This window comes from Manacus candei, unplaced genomic scaffold, assembly GCF_025592945.1.
Source record: "Manacus candei isolate 608988 ecotype Guabito, Panama unplaced genomic scaffold, ASM2559294v1 h1tg000046l, whole genome shotgun sequence".
In the NCBI taxonomy this organism is placed as follows: Eukaryota; Metazoa; Chordata; class Aves; order Passeriformes; family Pipridae; genus Manacus; species Manacus candei.
This window is the reverse complement of record NW_026138094.1, coordinates 3,957,599-3,975,672: the sequence shown is the minus strand read 5'-3', so window position 1 is coordinate 3,975,672 and position 18,074 is coordinate 3,957,599. Positions and strand designations below refer to the sequence as shown.

The 18,074-nt window shown below is 36.1% G+C and overlaps 1 protein-coding gene across 12 annotated transcripts in view; it reads right to left on the bottom strand.

Annotated features, from left to right (window-relative positions):
- The window catches only part of WDR72 (WD repeat domain 72), a 109,666-nt gene that overhangs the window by 43,827 nt on the left and 47,765 nt on the right, over positions 1-18,074 (bottom strand). For 10 of the 12 annotated variants that reach the window (XR_007906188.1, XR_007906187.1, XR_007906189.1 and 7 more), the window contains 4 exons: positions 13,947-14,764; positions 10,168-10,259; positions 8,672-8,754; positions 2,362-2,473 (listed from right to left, as the gene is read on the bottom strand). Coding sequence is in view for 6 of the 12 variants with exons in the window: in XM_051797191.1 (XP_051653151.1) it covers positions 2,362-2,473; positions 8,672-8,754; positions 10,168-10,259; positions 13,947-14,764 (1,105 nt within the window). In the remaining 6 variants the exon portion in view is untranslated. The remainder of the gene's footprint in view (positions 1-2,361; positions 2,474-8,671; positions 8,755-10,167; positions 10,260-13,946; positions 14,765-18,074) is intronic. The other 2 variants (XR_007906192.1, XM_051797195.1) reach the window with 1 other exon arrangement.

Sequence of the window (18,074 nt, the reverse complement as noted above, 5' to 3'; positions counted from 1 at the left end):
ACTTAAAAACCTGGAACATTATTTAACCTTTACCTTGATATTGCACAAAATGACAGCTACTGTACAACCCATAAATACAGAATATTTAATAAAATAAAAGATGACATACCTATCAGATGAATGACTAAACCCAGATATAATTACTTGTCTTAGAATTACACTGGTTGTGGACTTACTCTGGCATGGGTTTTTAATAATGCATATTACTACATATATGCATATTATTATAAAAATCATTTCTGCATATGATTACATGCCACAAATAGTTTTACTTTCATATATTAGAAATCACAGAAAAATTCGTTCAGTTCCATGTGAACTTACTGAGTTTTTGCAATGCATGTTATAAAACCAAACAAGTCAAAACAAGAATATTTCTGCTATTTACACACAGTGGTAAATAATGCAACAAGGTAAAACATGAGTGGAAATGAGAACAAAAAGAAAGCTAATATAATATTAAATACTCATAGTGCAAGATCTCTTTTCCCATCTTCCTGTATGTTTTCTGCCTCTTCCAGACTACAGTAAAATGCTGAACAATGTCAAAAAAATCCACTCTGCTTTACAAGACATTTATGTAATTCAGATCATGGAGTAGGAAAAAACTTCCTAGCTAGTATGAATATTTATGCATACTGTGCTCATTCTAGCAAAGCAATTTTCTAGTTGTTGAATAGCCATCAAATAATCAGGTTAAGAACAAAATGATGGTAAAAATCTGTTACTAAACATACAAACAAACAAATCCCCCTTTCAGAGAGCAGAAGTAACTCCCCTGAATTCATAAATTGTTAGAGCCTTAAGACTTAATTAAACAACAATTAATTACTAGAATTGCAGAGTCATTCATTCCAGCACCTTTTACACAACAGAAATGCTTTTTCCTCTAGTATGGAAGATTTTGAAACAAACCCACAAAGGCCTAAACACATCTGGAGTTTGCAGATATCTGCATTTGCAGCTTTCATTTGGTTCCATTTTAGCTGTAAACCTATGTCAAAACACTACATTGAAATACATGCTGAAAACTCGGGAAATTGGAAATTAAATCCATGAACTTGACAGCTGGGGATGTTTTAATTACAACGCATCTCGTCCCAAACCATATAAACAAAGTGATTCAAAGCAATCTTTGAATAAAGACTCATATATGACAGTTATTCAAAGTGTTTTGTATTCCAACAGTCTGAATTACAGAGACACCACTTTGTATTGTGGCCTGAAGCAAAGTATCAACTGATCATTTTTAGTATGCTGGAACAAGGATATGGGTAACAAATTTTCATGACAGACACACACACTCGATGAGATAATAAATTAGTTTCCCAAGTGAAGGCTCACTAATAAGATTGGATCTAAAATTTAGGTCACTTAATTTTAAGACTCAGCTAATGGGCTAAAAAAAAAAAAAAAAAAAGAGTATAACTTCATAACATAAATTCAGGTTCAATCTTTTTTACCATAAACATTAGCACCATTGTAAAGTTGCAAAGAATAAGCTTCTAGTAAAATGAAATGATCTAATTGTAAAATGCATTTGATATCTCCTTGCATGGAGGTGATTTCTAAAAGAAAAATAAAATATTCTATATTACGTTATGAAGTTATAAAATTTAAGCAATTAATTTTTAGTACTGTGTAAGGTCTGATGGCACTGGAAAGATAAATTTTTAAAACTTCTTTCCAATATGATTTATTGATTCTATTCCAAACACACTGCTTCCTTTATTTGCAAATATATTTATAATACCAAAACTATCGTACAATCAAAGAAACTTTACCTTTTCTTCTTTTCTATTCAAAGGAGATGAGAGAGTGTGAAAGTCCTTTAACTCCTTGACAATCATATGAGAAAACTCATAGCCTGATAAGGTTAGAAATAGGCCATTTGGCTTGTCTCACACAGAAATAATGTATTACACACTCCCACTCCCAACTTGTTCTGATTACTACTGGAAGTTCTTTTAAAATAATATACCAACAAATTTTCCACCTACAAGACAAAGACATTTTTTTGAGAGGGACATTTTACAAGGTCATGTAGTGACAGAATAAGAGGCAATGTCTGTACACCAAAAAAAGGGGAGATTTAGCTTAAATATTAGGAAGAAATTCCTTGGGAGGGTGGTGAGGGTCTGGCACAGGTTGCCCAGAGAAGCTGTGGATGGCCCAGCCCTGGGAGTGTTTAAGGTCAGGTTGGGTGGGGTCTCAAGCAACCTGGTCAAGTGGAAGGTGCCCCTGCCCATGGCAGGAGGTTGGACCTGGATGATTTTTAAAGTCCTTTCCAACCTAAACCACTATGATTTTTGATGTATTGCAAATCCCACTCCTCAGTCTTTGGCAGTGCCCACGACTTACCATTTCCATTCTCTACTATGGCCAAGGACTCTCTGCAAATTGTCATCTTTCTCAAGGGGTTGATAGTCCTTTGAACTTCTGCCAGTAGCACTGCTTGCATTGCCTCAGTAATCTGTCATAAATGCAAATTATTACTGGATGATAGCAGTACCTCAATTATTTATCTAAGTATTTGACAATTTTAACCAACTAGCACAAAATCTTAAGACTGTCCTGGCGAATGTCATTAGAAAGTCAACATTTATTAATTAATCTTTCAGACAGTGATAATCATGTGTCTCTACATACACACTGAGGAAAAAAAATAACTAGGTACCAATAGAGTGGAATAAGTTTTCAGTTAAGGCTGCTTTCCAATAATCATCATTTTCTTTAATGTCATATCTAGAATCAGTCACCTACTGCCTCCTTGATTTCAAGGGGTCATGACAATATTTGTGAGTAAATCACATGGTGATAATGGTTAAAAAGAGATAACTTCTTTTTTTCTCGTGTGCAAAAAATTCTTGATAGACTGAATAATGACCTTGTGTTCTGCCTTTTTAAAGAATTTCTGGCATCTAATCTCTGATAAAATTAAAGAATGTTTTATTATCAGTGGTGATGCCCTATTCCTCTAGCTCAAACATAATACCACTAGATTTTCTGTCTAACACAAAGGGAAATACGGTTCCCTCAAACTCCTCTTATGCAAAAGGAACATCTACTGGAGTTCTGAACACCTTTAAATGGCACCTGCAGTAGCTGATGCACCACAAACAGGTGGTGGGACAATGCAGTGTGGAGCTGATATGACAGTTATTACTTTCCTTCTCTTTAGCCAAGAAGTCCCAGGAGAACTAAGAACATTTAAAGATGTAAGATCTTATAAAACACATGAAGACCCAAACTTTTGCAATTCTCAGTCTAAATTTCAGCATGGTGCAGAATGGCAGCATGAATGTCTTCTCTTGATTTGGTATTTCCTGCAGAAAAGGAATACAATTTTTCCCCCTTGGGAAGATATTCATTCTCAAGTACAGGAAATTTCCTGAAAAACAGAGTGACTGTAGTTTCCAGGACAGTGTAACCCACCTCAGTTTAAATACAAATTTAAATTGAGTATGAAAATTTTAAGTTGATTATCTTAATATGATAAACATTTTAAGCTTATATAATATTTATATTATAAGAAACTATTAAAATTGTTTAAGATTTATATAAATTGAAGTTGATATGCAGGATCCCTTGAAATGCCTGGAAGAGATGGTTTCATCTCACTAATCAAGTACATTTCCTCAATCATATGTCTAGCTGCCCTTGTAAATTCAAATCATTAAGTGGAACAAAGGCTGTGGGTATCCTTTGTGACAAAACCCTTTATTGTAGATAAGTATACCATAGTAAGGTCCACAGTGTAAAAGTTCACTGCAAGTGAACCCAGTCCTGTGTGGTTCAACACAGCACAAACCTTCATCTTGTTATAATAGAACTTTATTTTACAGGGGAAAACCAAAGGCAGTTTCCAATTCCTCACATCTATACAACCCTGAGCTTTGGGGATTACAGATCCTGACTTTACAGCAGACTCCTACAATATATCTACAATAATTAAGAAAGAGAAGGAAACAAAGACATGTTTTCATTGTCCTGGGGAAATTTTTGACAAAAAAGATTCTTACAGAGGCACACAAAAGAAATCTGCTAAGAACCTGTCACTAATCTGGATCAGATACTCATTATCTGTATCATTGCTGTGTGTGCCAGTCAGGAAGCATTCGTAACAATTTCCTCTAACAACTTAAAACAAAATAAAAAAATAACAGATGGCACAACATGATATTATTGTAGAGTCACCTGTATATGCCTCTGCATGCTACTTGTCTATCTCTTTGCTGAACCTGCATTTCCACAGTGCTTGGTGTGGTTCCACATGTTTAGTTTTGTCCTGTCGCTGCATCTTCCCCCAGAATTCATCTGTCATTATCACCAAGTCTAACAATCTCCAGAAGCTTTTTTTTTTCCTAACACAAAACAAATCTACATGAGCACTTTTCAATTTCTCTGATCACTTCCACTTTATCTTTAGTGTCCTTCTGGATATACATTAGCTAGTTTATTGGCTAGTAATATATGCTTTCATTTTTTTGCCCCATAACTGTAAATGCTGTTGTAAATACTATCTGCTTTTCAGTTGGGAGCGTTCAATGTGGTGGAAATTATGTTGCTTCTTTGACTTAGAAAGTATAAATAGCATATGTCCAACTATAAATACTGATATTAAAGAGTGAAAGGTAATTGTTTGACTCTGCAGCAGCAATACCAGAGAGTAATTCAAAAAGACAAGTGAACAAAAGTTGAGACAAGCTGTACTGTTACATCTATACTAAGTTATACTGGCTTTCCTTTCTACACTTTATCAATTACTTCCAAGGATTACTATTCCCTTTATAATGAGTGGGTTTAAGGAGAGAAGTCAATAGGTATCACTCCTGGTTATTGCTCAGGCCACAACCTCTGCAGGGCCGAGCCTTGCAGAAACCATCTCCCAGAAGCCTCCATAACACAGCCACATCAGGGAACAAAAAAATACAGATAAAACATCAACTGGAATTATCTAGTCTTCTTTCCCCTAATTCTCCACAGTAATTGTCAGGACAGTAGCTTAGATACTTATACTGAAGTATATTGGCTTCAGGTAGAGCCAAAGGCTGTAAAATCAAATACATTCAGAGCTTGTTAGACATATTACTCTAAACTGGGGTATCAGTGCTAGCTTATCAGTACTACTGTCTGCAATGGCCTTAACATGTTTATTCTTTGATACTGAAGTCCTTTGTAATATCTCTCAGATTCATTCCACCTAATTCTAGGTACTAATGGCAGTGAAATAACTGAAGTAAAACAAAAAAAATACAGATGCACTGCAGGAATCAATACAGAGAGATGAGAAAGTCCCAGAATGATTCATTCCTCCTAAAACCTCAGCAGTGCCCCCACAATGCCTATATTTTTCCACTGGTGAAGAAGGAAGATTAAAGCACCTACATTCCTCATTCAGATGATTATTTCAGAGATCTACATATGTCATCAGCAATTTTCCCAAGGGGAGATTAACAAATTTCCTTACACAAAAGGAATACTGCAACATCAGGATGACACTGGAGGAATTCCAAAGCAGGGCCTAAATGCTGTATAAATGATGCTCCTGAATTAATACATCCAAGTTCTAAGCAAGGTCTAATTACTTGGGGCTGCACAAAGGAACCATGTCAAGGTGAGAGCTGATTCCTGACTAGCTATCTCAGAACTAGGAGGAGCTGGTGTATGACTCCTACTGATCACAAAGGTGCCACTAATGACTCTGATAAAGCTCAATTATTTCTATCCTGGTTTGTCAAACCACAGAGGCAAACTGCTGAAGCCCCATAAGCTGATGGGCACCCTGAGGTGTGACAGACAGCCCCTGTGTTGTTATGCAACTGAAATCCTTGGCTATAGATGAAGGCTGTATACTTAAGGTTTTGTTTGTGGAACTACTGATTTATTTAAGTTTCATACAAAACTCATTGCCACATTTATCATTGAATTTCTTTGCTGAGACTGGCACTGAAAATGGGAAGTTGGCTGTGAAAGTGGGGTCATTTACTGGTCTACAAATGGTTGTCCAGCTCAGAGAGTAACACATATGGTAGGGGGAAGCTTGCTTCATTTTATAAAAAGACTTCAGTCTTCTGAAAAGCCAATCCAACAAGAACTAACTTCACTCAGTGAGATTTAAGAAGATCTTAGGAAAGAAAGGAAGCAAGTTATTCCTACTGTATTCTTCCTCTTGAAATGCCTTAATTAAAATACAGGGAGAAGACATTCCAACAGCAGTCATTTGAAGGCTAAGGAGTTATGAAGAACAAGGAAATAATTATCAAATAAATCCTTCTGGTGGGAAAAAATATCCTTGTATCTACTAGAGCCAACAACAGCCAAAACTTTTTGACTGCACAACATTCTGATAAACTTTTTTAAGTTCTATTTTAATGTTCACCCTTTCAGCCAAAAAGGTTCAATAATACAGTATTATTATTTTTAAAAAATGAAAGATATTCACAGATATATTTAAGGAATGGGTTGTTTTAAATATGGAGTGAGGACAATTAAGGGCAGAAATGCAGTCACTGTTTCCCCATATTAAATGCTTTAAAGTAAGCTTTATATACATATATATCTGTCTGAAAAGATGAGCACACTTAAGTAATTTCTGGGTGGGATGGGAGTGTGGCAAGAAGCAGCTATATCTTGTTTGAAAGACCAGCAACACACAGGAAGACAACCTCTTCTTTAAAATCAACTGGGGAAGAGAAATTACTAGAAAAATATTTTAAAAATATACACATTTTTAAAATCTCAAACAAAGACCTCCCTCAATCCTTCAACTTCAACAAGTCAGTAAACCTTTCATCAAACATTTGCAGCAGGTTTTTCGGTTTCCTTGTTTGCACAGAATCTGCTACAGTACTGTAAGGAGATGAGGAATCAATAAATGGCAACTCCTTTGGGTCATGTCTGAGAGTCAGCATCCTTCACCAGAGATCACAATAAAAAAGGTTTTGAAAACAGGGTAACTAGTGATGTTTTTGGCAAATGTACACAAGTTCTTAATCGAGATGCTCAGGATTAATAAATTGGTCATAAATTTGTGTTCGTATAAGTGGAGTTTCAACAAAGTCACTTTACTGTCAACAAAAGCCATAATTTTGTATAAACCACTGGTCACTACACATGCACACCTATTGCCAGCATCGCAAATTATTTTGAGTGTTAAAAGGTTTATGGTGGTTTGGCTGCAAACAATCCAAAATATTCACTACGAAGAAGGGTAACAAAGCTTATAACAATTGCAAAGCTGTGCCTGGATAATGTCAAAATTTGGGAAACATCGATGGTATTTGCAGTACTTGACAATTTCAGTGTCTTAAATTTAAAGTCTCTTCAGGTGAAAAAATTGTGAGGCAGCTTATTCCACACTTTATCTTCCTGCACACCAACCTCCTGTGGTAGATAAGACCATTATCATTGTGTACACTGATCAGTTGCTAAATACACTGGAAAATATAAATACCTACATCTCACAAAATCAGCTATGCTGCAAATACAACTTTCATGAATATGTGACTCCTCTCTAAAGAGTTTCAGTGGCTGACCAGGTCAGCAAGAGATTATATGTGTTTCATATGACAACTGTGACTATTGAAATGCAGCTCCTGTATTCGGTTTTTCTCATAAAAATGTTTCAAAAAGAGGAAAAAAAAACCTCATTGTAAGAGAAAGGGGAGAGAAGAAGAATGCAGAACTGCTATAGAAGACTGCAGACAGCAGGGATATAATAAACAACTGATAAGCTTAAGATGAAATGCTGAAATCAATTGAATATGAATATTTGCAGAAACCATTTCCATCTAACAGAACAGGTGACAATCACTGCAGCACCCCTGCAAACCTCAGCTTTGGAAAACATTCTTTGCACTTGAAATGCAGCACAGGGTTGCATTCAATTTCAAAAGTAACATGATAAAATAAATTTGAAACAGGTATTTCCAATTTCTGGAATAAAATTCATTGTGGTCATAGTAGAATATCCTGTGTTTTGTATTCCTGGATATTAACTCTCTCAAATAAATGAAACTATTTTATTTAAAGACATATTTCCAAAACGAAAAAATGGTCACTAGATTTCACTGTTCAGACTGATTTATTATTACCTGTCAACTCTCAAGAAACTTATTTATCTCTCAAAGACTTCAGATTCTTCAGTAACAATAGGGATGAGCATCATCTGTCCTGGAAACTCAGAACTTACATGTCCTTCTTAAAGAGTGTTGTAATAAACAAGGACTCGGGATTAATTATTTGCCCTTTATGAATGCATTTTGTTTCTTCTATAACAACACACTGGTATATGACACTACTATTATTTGACCTTCTATTTTCCTGGAGCATAAAACAGGCATTTGTGATTTAAGTTATAAGTGGTTATTAGAGAACAGGTAACTCATTTCTTAAATACATGCTACGAACAAGATCACCAATATTAAAAATTAGTAGGACAGTTACTTTGCCACGTGTAAACATGTACTTCACAGCAAAATAGTTTCATGAGTAACATACTTCCTACTGTAATAATAATTTGCTTTCCACAGATCTGGATGGCATGATTTATGCAATAATTTCACCATAAATCATAACTATTAGGTCACACTACTGATTTCAAATACTAAGTTACAAGCACTGTTACAAAAGGATTCCATTGCAACAACTGACACAGGCTCTTTCCTACCTTTACAGATTCCTCGCTCCAACGACAAACCAGTTTCAGCAATGAAATGATTCCCAAGTCTGGGGAATGATATCTACCCTTACCTGAAAAACACACACACAGTGTATGAACTGGCCATCAAGAGCTTTTATAGTTCTTACTGACTGAAGAGCTAACCTGAGGCTACTCTGGTCTAAGCACAAAACAGTCTGTTACCAAGCAAGTATCCCCACTGATCAAGAATAGTGCAGTCAATATGGCACCTGTCCTCCATCCTCATCCCCTGCTGCAGGACTTCAGTTTTACGTCCATATATGCAAAAAAAGCATTGAAAACTCAAGTTCTATCTAGGTTTTACTCCCATCCCTTTGCACGTATGTAAATGTATACAGGAAGTCCAGAAATCCCAGCAGAATCAAGATTTAGCATTCCCTGTTCTGCTGGTCAGTGTGTCCCTGATGGTAAACAACAGGTCATCCCTAAAATGTCTGACACCTGCAAACCTCAGATAAGATTTTAATTTGCAAATCTGAACAATTGTGTGAACCAAGAGATAGGGCACATGAGTTAGAGTACCTTAGAAGTTTTAGGCCACTCAAGAAAACTAATTTTTTATGTTCATGAACATTTTAGTCATCTTTACACCATTTCCATGCCTTTCATCTATTTATTTTCTATTGTCACTTGATGTAATATTCCGTCTTTCTTCCAATGGGCATTTCTGCTGTCATCACAGGTTCTACAGCTGTGGTGCATGTAAGACTCAGACAAGGACAGGTAACTAAAAAACTAGTTTTAGATGGGGATATTATGGTTTGCTTACATGGCAGAGGGTCAAGATTTGACCTGAAAGAATTTCTGTTTTCAGTCTAGACAGGACTTAGTCTATAAGAGGAGCACTATATTCATCAGCTAATATATTCTGACAAATGTCCATATTCTGTTTAACTTTTTATTTAAACCTCCCCGGGTTAGTTGCATACTGCAAACAAACCCAGACTGGCTTGCAAAGCCAAGATTGAGAGCAATGGCCTGTGGGACATTAATGTGAAGAGATTACTTTATTCTGCCCTAAGACAAAAGTCTGAAGGCATTATTGAACAGCCAAGGTGGCTCTTGTATTACTAAGGCAACAGTTTGCTTGGAGGGCTGTGTATATTATTGGGTGGGCTCATAATGGTGATGAGGGACATGGGGGAGGGGGGAGACAACAGTGTTTGTCTTATTACATTGTTGGTTTTCAGATTGCTAGAAAATGTCTTTAGAAACTCAGCTAAATGTTTTGCCATGACAAGAAAAATATCCTTGATTCCGTTTAACATTTTGTTTACATATTTCTGGTGATATTCACAAAAGAAAACTGAATAATGCAGTTTCTCTGTTTGCAGATTAGACTGCTCAAAGCTAAAGAATATTATTTTTTTTCATTATTGAAATTAAATTATGTGGTTTAGCAAAAGAGGCATGCAAAAAAATAACACTTAAAAACTAATATTGCCATTCCTCCATATACTTACTGCTTGGTAAGTCTCCATAAAAACTGGGCAATGAAGGGGTTGCTGCTTCTATATTTCGCCATTTGTCATGTGCAGATTCTGATTTCTGTGGACTAAAAGAATATGAAATTGTTAAACAGAACCTGAACATACATACAAAAAATCTTGTCTCAGGGTAGTGGGGTTTTTTTGCTATCAATCACTATCAACCACACTTTAGTTTTCTCTCAGAAGTCACTTGCATTGTTTTGTCTACAACTTGGTATGGAAACATTCACATGTGCACAAGTAGTGAAAAGCACCATCCACATGCAGGAACTTAACTATAATCAGTTTTGAGCCAAATATAAAGTTTTATGTTGCAATAAAGAAAAAAAATTGTATGTGAAGAAATTAATTAAAATATAATTTTCATAAAGAACTTGTGCTGGGGTTTTTTCCTAATACGTAGGGGAAAAAAGTTCAAGGGAAAGTACCAGCTTTTTTTTAATAGGTTACTTTTTTTTTCCTATAGTGGTAAATAATTTAAAACATCATTACCATACTGAGATTTTAGTAGTTGGTTACAATTTAGGAGACTAGTGTGTATATCTCCTGCTCTTTAGTACTTTATCACTAACTCAGCAACCTAACCCTTACAAACAGTTGATGTGGATGGAGGAGAAAGGAAGTGAAAAACCTCTCCAAACCCTTGCAGTATTTTAAACTGTTTCTTTTAAATATATCACCATGTGATCCTGCAAAAACTACATTTTTATGTCATTTAAAACCAATATATTTCACCTTTCAAATTCACTATAATCAACAGTAAGTCATAATGTTTCGAAAGGCCTTACAATTCTAAACAACTCAAAGCTCGCAGCTTGAGAGCTTTCAGTTAGAGACACAAATGTCAGAAGGCAGGAGAGAAAATAAATTCTTTGAAGATCTTCTCTTCCCGGTTTCTTCCTGTTTCTGTCTCACTTTTATGATTTGACACATTTTGCTGCAGGTTCCTTTATTGGACAAAACAGCATTTGCTTCTTTTTTTTCCCCCCAAATTTCCAATAAGACAAAAGTACATTATTGTAACAGATCATAGAAAAGAAAATTAACTCAAACCCAGAAAACAGAGTAAATTGTAAATAAGGATCAATCACATAAAAATATTTAAGGAATGAATGAATGCAGATTACAAGAGTTCATTCAGAATCCAGTTATTTGCAAGAGGAAGAGCTGAAGAAAAGGCTGAATACTAAGACCTTAACAAATAGGCCAAGTCCTAATCACACTCTGCTTATTATTGGAGAAGGGATAGGAGGAAAGAGGGAAAGGGAACATCACAGGAAAGGGGTTTCTTCCCCAGGCAGAGAGAGGGAGATAATTTTGCTTTACATAACTGGTTTTGAGGCAATACAGGAAGTATAGATACATTCAGACTGCAAAATTATGCCATTATACTCAAACACAAAGGAAACAACATCACAGCATATATGGAATAAGTATTTTATGGGTTTTTTTTAAAGAAGTGTCTGAAGCACGGAATTCTTTTCCATGGCTCTAATCCCCTTCTCTCACAACTCTAACACATTTCTCCCATGAATGCTGACACAACAGCATCATCTCACTGGTGCCACCCAAAGAACTTTGACTCTATGTGAAAATGATGGTTCTTGACTGCAGTGGGATGTCATTTGCAGTTTAACAGAGGTTAGGTAAAGGATTTTACACTATTTCTTATCTCAACTGCTCTTATCTTTATTTATTGGAGGGGGAAAAAAAGTATGACTGACATATCTAAAGTTCTGGAACAGTTCTTGAAGGCAGGGGAAAAGATAAACTCAGTGCTATTACAGGACAGAGCCATAATGAGAAAAAAAAAACTTTCCTGTCACCAACAGTAAAGAGGAAAATGCCCAGGTGGTTAAAACCTCTGAGGTCTGCATTGATGGAAATGCAGCAAACACAGTCTAGTTCTGATCAAGTTCCCTGAGAAAGAACATTTTATCCTTCAATAACAAAAATTATGGTTACTTGTCTAATTTCTGGATGTGTAAGAGATGAATACAGCAGGCATAACCTCTAGTAGGTTTGTAGTGGGCAAGTGTTTGCAACTACAGCCAGTAAAATAATCGTGTGTTGTCTCTGTGCAGACCCACAGCACTTGCAGTTGTTGCTTAAGAACTCAAAAGGAAAATATAGTGATCAGGAGAAAAACAAAGAAAAAAGACAACAAAACCCCACCAAAAGCCACGAACAAACCAAAATGGCAATAGAAGAATTGAATGGATACAACTCAAATGCTTTTCTTTATATGAGGCCATTGGGAGGCAACAACCCATATTAGAGCATCACAAATGGCACCAAACTAAAACTTAGCTATGAGACAGTTATAATAGGTATACTATTTTTGTTTTGGAAAAAGAAGCAATCCAAACCAAACTATATCATGTAAAAATTCCAAATAAAACATTTCCAACTCTCTGCATAAAATTCATACAATTTTTGTAACCAAAGTTTATGCTATTTTTTTTCTTTTTTTTTTTGTACAAAAATCCACTTATTTCTACAAAGGATGCTAGGTTTTATGGCTTTACATATGCTGGAGAAAACTTAAAATTATATAGCACTGTTTTGACCAAAAAAAAAGCACTGTTTTGACTAGCAACAAGTTTAATTCTTATAATTTTACAGGAGATATGTTCCAAAGTCAGCATGCGCGTGTCGGGGAAAAATGTTTGATTCTGGTATGATGATTAACTTCAATTATGCAATGCCTTTCCAAAAGAGTTCTGGAATACACAATGCAAGTAAGTACTGTTTTGCATAAAAGGAATTCCCATTCAGCCTGGAATCCTGAAATAAGCTTGTGTGAATATGGAACCAATAGGCAACAAGATCAGCAGCAAAAACAACTGAGAAACTTGCTTTTGTCCTGTGGGAGGGTGCATATGTCTTGAGATCTGCTGAATGCCTAGAGCTTTATGGAACACACAGATATTTGCAGCGTCAAGATCAATATTTTCTGTCCCCCCTTTCTTGCCTGAGGGCCACAGCATCACCAACACTGGAGTTAATTGTCCCTAAAATACTAAATACAGACCAACCTATGTTTGCTGAACAACAACAAATCTGTGGGCAATATCTGTTGCCTGATTAGCATGCTCTATTTGGTTTGGTCAAATAATGTCCAGCATGTTATTTTTCCTTTATTGCTGAAAAAGCATTTAGTCAATAAATTTGTTTTGAGTAACATAAATGCTATTTGGGGTGGTTCTCACAACACAAGGGCCGATGAGGCATTCATTCCCAGTAGCTACTATTGTTACTGGGGGTGTTGTACTTTAGATAGTATAACTAGGACAGACTGTTCTTGGTTCTCATGTTTTATTTATTTGTCAAGTCAAAGGTTTCATGGCAAAGGAAGTATGTTGCTTATAGGGAGTGGAAGTTTAAACAGCACAAATGTGCTTAATGCACTTCTCACAGTGTGCATAAAGAGACCTCATTATTCCACTTAGTCTAAACTGTGAAGAAAGGAGTCATCTCTGGAAAAGCAGAGTGTGAAGCTGGATAATTCAAGGTCTTGTTCTGATGAAAACAATTCTTGCATCATTTCTCATCTGCTACACAGAAAAATGTAAAGATACCTAATTTTATCCTGATCTCCTCTTGTTCAAAGAACATCCTTTTAAAAAGCCCTAGAGAAAGAATACAGGCTCCATTGCAAAAGTACATATTTAAGAAAAGTTTGTTTCAGGTTTTTTAATGATTTTAACCACTATAAAGGAAGAGAAGATTCATAATGAAAAAGTTCTTACCTTTCACTTTCATCTGTAACTGCTGAAGGTATATTAATTATCCTGTTAATTAAAGCTATTCTGCTAAATAAGAAGAATATTGTTTCCAAATCCTTTGTTCCATAAAGATTCTGAAGTCCCTCCTTTCTTCCAGTTTCTCCTTCAGTTGCAGCAAGGTATTTGTTTGATAAATCGAGCACTCTTTTGGAAAACAAGTTGAAAATTTCATCTTCTCCTAGCACAGCACAATCAGCACAGTTCCCTCCTGGCAACATTAGTGAGAGGTGGCTCTCATTTGACACAAGTCCAAAAGAAACACGACGCTGAAGCCTTGGGATATCCAAGTGTCCAACACACAGATTGTCTGATTCTTTATCTACACCCCATGGTAGGAGACAGGACAAAAGCAGCTTAGCTGCCTCAGTGGCGATGTTCACATCAATGTTTCCTGATGTTTGCATTCCAATCTTTCTGGAACTCTTCTTTTTTTTCTGTCTTTTCATGCCACCACTTTCTTCCACAGGCCTGGGGGCATTATTACCCCTACAGACCTGGTTTGAACCAACAGTATCTCCCTGCCCATCCACTGGAGGTATGGAACCAGCAGTTTTGTTTCTTTTTAGTGTCAGTGCCCTTTTCTCAGCAGTACTTTTAGCTCTTTCTAGAGTGTATTGGTTGTGGAATGATTTCGATGACTTCAATCCATCAAGTTGAGATGACAGCAGAAGTTCCTCAAGTTTTTCCAGATCAAATAAGAGAATATGAAAGTTTGCATTGTTCCATTTTGTCTTAACTGGTAAAATAGTAAAGGGCTGTTGGATGCAGCTGGTATCAGTTAGCTGAAAGAAAAATATTAAATGTCCAAACACAAATCCAGAGCACTTTGTAATTTTCAAGATATGAACAGAGAATTGCCAATGGAATAGATGAAATCTGTTAACTCTACTAGAATAGATGAAATCTATTAACTCTATTAAGTTCAATTTAATTATATTTATTCACTTGTTACTAAGGAAAAAAAGATTTGCTTCTAAATAGCTTAAGATACACAGAGACATGCACATGTAAAGGGTACAACACCGGCTTGAATTTATCTTTACAAAAACTCTAGGCTGGTATTTCTTCTGCTAAGTCTCATTTCAAGCTAAAAGACTTCTTGGTAAGTTTTAAAGCATAGAGTTTTTGTTCTTACAAAATAAAGCTAGGGAAGCAAATCCTATGATGTTGCAAAATTCTTGCACACCCCAAATGTCTGTAATGCCTTGTTGCAATTTGACATATGTATGGGATGAAGACCACGCCTTTTGCCATTTCAAAACATGCAAAGCTATCTAAAAGTTACTTTGTTCTGAGCTGTCACACTTACTTTATCAGCAACAATAAGGAACTTATGTGTATAAATCTCCATTTACAAAATTAATTACCTTAGCTGAAAATAATTGAGAGGAAAAGGCTACAGAGCAACTACAAACATTGTGAACAACTGACTTCACCACGTGCCACCCCATTTTCAATCTGGATCTTTCTAAAATTCTCCATACTTCTTCCCCAACTTTAAAGTCCTCTCTCAGGATTTGTAGAGCACCATTTCAGTTCTACATACAAACACAATAATTGTGCTGGTATAAATATACATGGTTGATTACCGAGGCTAATAAATGCCCAAAGAAAATAGTTTTTGAAACTTCCTAAAATCTGACAGAAATAAAGATGAAAAATGTCATTTGGAACAAATGTTTTGCACAACACTAAAAGAAAAAAACAGAAACTGAACTAAATGACAGAGTTAAATCTTTCAGAATACTCCAATAAATTTGTTTTATAAAGACAAAACCCTAAATTTTTGTCCAAGAGGGAGACTCCACATGAGTTTGTAAAACATCTCCTTTCTTTCACAGGAATCATCATGCTGCACCACCACACAACATTCCATGAAGGTACCCGAAGGATCATCTGAGGGTACAGTTACGATTACAACACCTTGTATCATAATCCTGACTGTATCTAGTAAAGAAGAATCTTTCACTTTCAGGAAAATACCAGAAGTGAAGGAGTGTAAACTCCTTGTTGACACTTCTACCCTTTTCTTTAAGCACTTATGACTTGGATGTTTTTGTTGTCCTGCACAAGCTCGTGCTCTCAGCCCTGTGCTCAGTCTCCTGCCCATTCCCAAACAAACACGTACAAGCAGGAAGAACAGCATCAAGAAGCAACTTTTTAGCTTTTGTAAACCATCGTGTCGGTTTCCATATCACAAGTGACACAGATCACTGTGTTAGCTTTAATTTCCTAGATAATCTGAAATATTCCATTTATACAAGGAACTTTCTGTTGAAAATAGTCAAATCTTAAAAGAAACCAGCAAGTGTTAGTAAATAGGATAGCTTTAATAGGAATGTAATGTTGATTACATCTTCTTTCTCATGACTACTCCTTACCTAACTCTTTTTACATTACAAACTATGATTTTAGAGCATTAGCTATTTTTAAATTGTTAATATTGTAGTAAGAACAACACAAGGAAAGAATCGACTCTCTAACCTCTAGTTATTTGGCTATTTAGTTTTGGGCAGTAATATAATTTGGCTTTTTTTGTTATTTAGAGAACGATGCTCCCGCCAGATGAGGATGCACTCTAAATACATAATCTCATTTAAAGATCTCCATAGGGAGTCATAAGTAAGAGATTATAACTGCTTGTTCAGGTTTTCTTTTTATCCCTTTCCTTTTTCCTTTTTTTAAAAAATAACACATTGTAGTTAAGCACTAGGATTATTTTAATCTTTAATTATGCTGCTTCCTAATACACAGGGAGAACCTCATGGAATGCAAACACTGGAATTCACAGGCTACCTTTGACATTCATAGAAGCTATTATTATTTGGCCTATTATTTTCTCTGTCTCTACACTTATATTTGGTTGATTAACATTTAGAAACCTTCAGTAAAATCACCATCCTAACAAAGGGAAATACTGTGACAATGTCAATCTGTTGAGACATCTGGTGATGCTGCATGTGAAGTCACAATAGATATTTATTGTTTATTGGCAATATGAAAGCTTATTGACATTGATCCTAAAAGCATCTATCAAGTTACCTCAGCTCTCTGGCATAGGCATTTCATTCCAGTGAAAGAAGGTGGACATCTAAAGCTTAAGACATAAAATGCTATTTAGGAAATATGGACAAGTTATTTTCTGTAACAGAAGACGACAGAAAAAGGAGGGAAACCCATAAAACTAACTACAAACTAGAGAGCTGGGAATAGCATTTGAAGGTGGATATTGAAAAGCAGATATTTACATTATGTATTGTACCCTTCCCTTTTCTAGTGTAAAGCTTTAAAAGAGCAAGAAGTCTGGCTACAGACTAAAATATCCTGAGATTCATGAACCTCTTGTGCATCACTGACCAGTAGAAGAACAAACTTTCTAAATCCAGGACAGAGCAGAATGCAGGGAGTCTCTGAAAGGCCAAGCTATATTCCATGCATGGCAACTATCTCCCAGCATCTCCCTGTTTTGCCACTGAAGATGTTTAAACCAGGATCAGACAAGAGCTGGAACAGAGTAGACTATATCAGTTGGAAGGGACCTACAGTGATCATCTTGTCCAACTACCTGACCAGGCCTCCTGCTGTTAAGGACATTGTCCAAATGTCCATTAACCACTCAGAGGCTTGGGGCATTGAACACCCCCCTAGGAAACCTGTTCCAGTGCTTGACCACCCTCTTGGTAAAACAATGCCCAGTTTAAACCTCCTGACACAGCTTTGAACCATTCCCACGTGTCCTATCACCAAATAACAGGGAGATGATCTCAGCACCTCTCCTCAGGAAGCCATAGAAACCAATGAGGTCACCCCTCAGCCTCCTTTTCTCCAAACTAAACAAGTCCAAGGAGCTTAGAATATTCCTTTTAGCCCTTTCACCAGTTTTCCCCCTCCTTTGTGCACATTCAAGGGATGGGGCAACAAACTTGGAAGACTCACTTTAATTGATTCCTTCTGGCACATAGTTCATCACTGCTCTACAAGTTACAAACCTGTTCTTCTACCTCTTTTCTTCCTTTATTCATTCTTACCTTAGCATCCAAGAAAAAATTTCCCCCTGTCTATGGGAAAGGGCAGCAGGGGGGCTATGCTGTG